The sequence below is a fragment of the Eumetopias jubatus genome, unplaced genomic scaffold (genome assembly GCF_037043125.1).
Source record: "Eumetopias jubatus isolate StellerSeaLion01/CBP00866 unplaced genomic scaffold, mEumJub1_p1.0 scaffold_14, whole genome shotgun sequence".
Lineage (NCBI taxonomy): Eukaryota > Metazoa > Chordata > Mammalia > Carnivora > Otariidae > Eumetopias > Eumetopias jubatus.
Genome location: NW_028274820.1, coordinates 50,897,748 through 50,903,168, shown reverse-complemented (window position 1 = coordinate 50,903,168; position 5,421 = coordinate 50,897,748). Strand labels below are relative to the sequence as shown.

The 5,421-nt window shown below is 41.1% G+C and overlaps 1 protein-coding gene across 1 annotated transcript in view; it reads right to left on the bottom strand.

Moving 5' to 3' along the window:
* TSPAN13 (tetraspanin 13) overlaps nucleotides 1-4,364 on the bottom strand; it is a 32,354-nt gene extending 27,990 nt beyond the window's left edge. The window contains exon 1 of the mRNA XM_028120363.2: nucleotides 4,124-4,364. Coding sequence (XP_027976164.1) covers nucleotides 4,124-4,186 — 63 coding nt within the window. The 5' untranslated portion in view covers nucleotides 4,187-4,364. The remainder of the gene's footprint in view (nucleotides 1-4,123) is intronic.
* Nucleotides 4,365-5,421: the final 1,057 nt, after the last annotated feature.

Here is a 5,421-nt window from a genome sequence, read left to right as displayed (position 1 = left end):
TTCCAATAGCTTAAAAATCTTCATTATCACAAGCAGGTTTGTAATTCAGAAACTTGAAATAAACTTTTTCCTCCTGAAGCTGTAACAACTTAATTTTTTTCTTTCTGTAGCGCATCCAAAGCATTTATCCACATTTTTCCATTTCATCCTAAAAACTCATGAGGGAAGAATGAAAAATATCATCACCAGTTTATAAATGGAAAAACTGAAGCTTGAATAAAGTAAGCTGTTTGCCCAAGGTTAAATTCCAAGCAAGCTGTAGAGTTGATATTCAAACTTAAGTTTTCTTCCTGAACCCAATTCTTTCTCTCCCTATAGACTGCAGAGATCATTTTTTTTTTACCTTTACGTATGGTATGTTTTATCTAAGACAATCCAGTTTCAGAAATATTAAAATGTAAATTATTATAAATCAGGGCCTGAGAATGGATATAAATTAGTATAATTTTTGATGCTGTATGGGGATTTTTCCCAAAGCAAGCAAAGGTATAGGGAAAAAAGTTGCAAAAAAAAAAAAAATCAATAAAACAAACTTAGAAAGAATTCAGGAGAATGAATATGGAAAAAGAAACAAACTTCTGAAATGACCCTTCTCATTTTAAGAGCACAGTTATTTATGTTCTTTACATTCTCAATTAAAACTATTCATATAAAGGAATATGTATTATATATATAAACAATACATATATTAAAAATCAGCAGTGCAACTCCTAAAAGTCTCTTCTTCTCTGCTTAGGAAGCACAAGGACATAAATTATACATCTTCTAAATGTTAACATATTTTAGAATAACCTTTATTTCATATTCTTAAAATTCCCCAGAAATCATACATACAATTTTAAAAAGTTTTTTGTGACTATTTGTCAAAACATTTTCAATCAAAAGTATTCTAAAAAAAAACTATTAAACATAAAATAGACTGTTTCACCAATTTTCATTTGCATTTATATCCTAAGGATTATGAAAAAGATACACGCTATTTCTACCTTTTCCCCAATTTCATTATACCTTCTTCACTCCCCCAACTTCTCTAACCCACAAAGATGTCCCCTCGTCCTAAATTTTAAGGCACCTAAAGTCAGTCATTCCCTTATATCACATTTAATTTTCCCATTCCATGAATCCCAACTAGATCCTATTTTCCCAGAGTAGGCAGGTATTTGCCTTCGTATGTGTTTATTACTTCCCACAGTTCTCAGCAGAGAATACACATTAGGCAAATGTTTATTGACTGAATAAAGCTCCTGAGGTCATATGGAGAAAAGACAATAAATTAAAAAGAGGCTTCATAAAGCCATATTTATTTTAAAGCCCAGTTTGCTTCACTGATGTCTTCCCAAACTGAGAACAGTGCCTGTCATAAATAAATAATTATTGAGTAAAGAAACGTTCAGTTTCTTGAAATATACTGAAGTTCTGAAGCCAGTCTCTTACAACACCATGAAGGTACAAGGAAGAGAATTCTGCTTCTCCTCTTCCTACCATATCTATAAATAGTTTATATTCACTATACTAACTTATTCAGTACTAGGAATTCTATTGATTAAAATGACCAAACCATAAATAACAAGAATCAACTGCACCTTTGGCTAGTGACCAGAAGTCCATGACAAATTTGGGGGACGTTCCTTCCATACTATTTTAGTGACATGCTTTCTGGCCGGATCATGAATTCTGCTCTCATCTGAGGCTCATAGGCAGGCCACCTGAGCATGTCGACAGTCTGGCTCATAGAGTCCTGCAGGCCGTGGCCTTTACACCTGCCACTCCCATATGCAATCCTGGCTTTACTAACACTTTTAGAAATGACCTCAGACTCAATCCTGCAACTCTGTGCATATTTTAGAGGTAGTTACCCTGGTGGGATTGGAACCTATAAAAGGTCCACCTATTTGTACCTTAGAAAGAAATGTCTCCCAAGTCTTCAACTTCAACCCTGCCCCCAACTACTTCACATTTCTCATCTTAAATTGTTGAAGGAGAGATGAGGGAAGATATAGAACCTAAGTAAGAGTAGTGGCTCATTTTCATCATCTATTTAAGACTTAGTCCAACTTTTACCTTTCATTCACCTCCAATTTAAACTGCTGACCTTATTTAAGCTTGTTCACAATATATAAGAAGTAGACATTAATTCATCTTAAGAAATATCCTTTTTATCTAAAAAGTCTAGCATTTAAAAGGATGCTAACCATTTTATAACCTTGTGAATTTCTAATTAATTAAGGTTTACTGCATAGCTATTAAAATCAATAGAATACACTTTGAAGGTAAGTTGGATTAGCTATAAGTCTTAAAACGTTCCTTTAGAATAACCTTTCTCCTCGCTTTCCTGATACATAGTAAATACAACTAGAAGTGACATATCTTGAAAACAACTAGACTTAAAAATAATTTGCCTTTTAATATATACTGCACACTAATCTATATAAATTAACTGTATTATATATATATTGCACATTAATTTATATAGACCTTTCAGTCAAGTAAGCATGCAAAGTAGACCTTCTACTGTAAGCAGACATTATAAGGCTAAGTGTAGGGTGAACAGATGACTAAATCATGGGGGGGGCAAAAGTCAGGACACAAAATGGTGAATTCAAAGTTCTAAGCAGGCCATTCATGCTAATAAAAGAAAATACCTGGAGAATTGGTCAGCATTTAATAAACAATCAATATGATCAACATGCTTCAGATGAGACAAAGGTGGATTTTGCTGGGAAACTTGATACAGCTCTCCAATTACAAGGAGCTGAATCACCAGGTGTTTTACAATTCCCCTCCCCCCATGTCTACTATCAGTGACCAAGTTGATTAGATTCCTATTAACTAGCCAGAAAAGCATACTTTATTCCACTGTCTCGCCTTCAAAGCTTTGCAAGCATGTTCAAATACAAAGGAACAGTAATGGTAAAACGATCCAGCCTCGCTCTCCTGTTGGTGACCAGAAGGCATCCTCTCCATTCCAAGGATGTAACCTAAGCTTGCACAGATGGCCTAGCTCTCTGCTAATACAGGGGAGGGGGCTTTGCTTTCAGGGTGGGTGCTGCAAACCGCCAGGTGTATTTATAGAAGGGAGCAAGATGAGGTTGGAGGGATGATGACAGAAGTTTCTTCCACCTGGGAGAGAAGCCTGGGGAAAGATCTGGATCCCACAGTCTAGGTCCTATTCCTCACTCACCAACTACCAGCTATGTAAACTTATTAAAAACCCTTTTTGGTCTGTTATTTTACGTATAAAATGTAGACAATGGCCCTTGCCTCGGATGGCTCAGAATGAGAAACGAAATCCTGGATTGTGGTAGGCAATCGATAAACCTCAGCCTGCTTCCCCATTCTCCTGTTCGCCCAGAATTGCGCCTCAAAAATCACAGAGACAGACTGTACCTTAAAACTAAAAGGCCCACGCTTGTTAGCAAAGAAATGACTTGGGTGGAGGCTTGCTTATTTACTGGAAGATTTCGCTTAAAATGGAGTTAGGATATTAATAAGACGGGAGACCACATCGAAAAAGCATCCAATATGAGCAAGCTGACAAGAAAAAAAGAAAAGAGAACCCTTAATGTAAGCACGAAACAAACTTCGGAAGCTGCGGATATCCTGTGAACCTAGTCGGTGACCTCAATTCAAATCACAAGAGCACGTAGAGCTAACCTAGATGCACACTATCCATATGCCGCCTTGTCAGTTTCAGACCACGCTATTTTTGCAAAACTGTCCTCAAACCTGAGGCGGCTCTCCCGCCTCCAAACCCGCCCCAGATGGATTTGGAAGCCAGGAGGGAGTATCAGAAGGGATAGCGATGGGAAAGTGGGAAGGTCTGGTCAAATGACTGAAAAACAAGGCGGTGGGTGAGGGGGCGGGGTAGAGCAATGTGGCAGAGACGCGGCCAGTGAGCCAGAAAGACGACGGCTTCACAATGAGGGAAAGGAAGAGACTGCGACAAGCGCCGGCTCCTCGTCTCGGGCGGGCACTAATGGGGAGGCCAGGGGCGCGCAGAGCGTGGGAAGACGGGAAAGGGGTGCGGAATGAAGTCAGAGTCGCTGGTCAGGCAGGAAAACCTAGGAGCAACGGAGCAGGTGCAAAGCCCCCGGGAGGGGAGGAACGGGCTCAGGTTACTCACTGTGTAGAGCAGGTTCAGCGCACACAGGCAGTTCTTGGAACACGCGAAGCCCCCGCAAACCATCTTGGAGCCTGTGGTGCCTGCAACCGCAGGTAACCGTGGCTCGGGCGGAGCCTCCGGGACAGCCTCTTTGTCCTTGACTGTGGGGCCTGGCCGAGGCCGGGGTGGGGGGCCCTGGGAGGGGGCTGCAGTGCGCTGCGCGCCCGCCGCGACTCGAACCCGCTCTGGAACCTGCGGCCGCCGCAGCTGGAGCCGGAGCCCGAGCCCCGCCCAGCCCTCCCGCCTCGCCCCGCGCGCTGATTGGCCGCCGGCAGGGAACAAAGGTAGAAATATGCAAATAAATGCGCTCCGCCAGCCGGCAGCCGGGAGGGGCGGGGCGGCCCGGGGGAGAGGGGGAGGGGGCGGAGGCCGTAGGGGACCTAGCTCGAGGCCAGAGCGTGTGACAGTGGCCTCGCGGTCGTTTCCTGAGGAGCAGGTGAGGAGAAGAGGGCGGGGCTCGACGGAGATCCACGCTGGCAGGGAGAAATATGACAGCACCTCTCGGTTCTTGACCCTGGTGGATGACGTGGCACCATTTTGAATGAGGTTTTAAAATTAAGCACCTGGCCTTGTTTGAATGAAGGAATAGCGGAGAAATAAATTAATGAATGTGAAAGATTTAAAAGGGACAATGAAGTGGGGGAAAATGAAAGGAAGAAAATAAGTGAAAGAATAAAAGGAGAGAATGAAATCTCTGCTACTCTTAGAAAATAGGTAAAGTACATGGCCTATAAATGTGACTCCTGTCAGGTCAAATTTATTCTACGGGATTTGCAAAATACTAATAACTATGAATATGTGCATGCAAGAGAAAATCAGGAGAGATAATTTTTGTCTTTGAATCTTGATTTTCAATAAGCTTCTCTTTTTTCACAAGTAAGGATTGTGAAATTTTTTTAAATGATAGTCTTCACCTCAGTCAGTCCATTAACACTATTGAGTGTCTACTGTGGAAATACATCTTGTATCCTCAGAATCCTCAATCATAAATTGAGTTATTATGTAAAGCACTTTTTGCAGTGCCTGGCACAATGTAAGTGCTCAATACATATCAGCTAGTATTAGTAAATCTAACAGTTTTTTAATACCTGCTATGTTCCAGGCAGTAAACTAAGCCAATAAAGGCTTGGTTGTTTCCTAGTACCTTCTACCAAAAAAAGGTTCCTTTTATATAAAGAAATGTTCAGATACTTATGTGGAGCCTAAAGGTTCATGTTGAGTAAATTATGTGATAGCAAATGCTAAATATGTGTTAAACA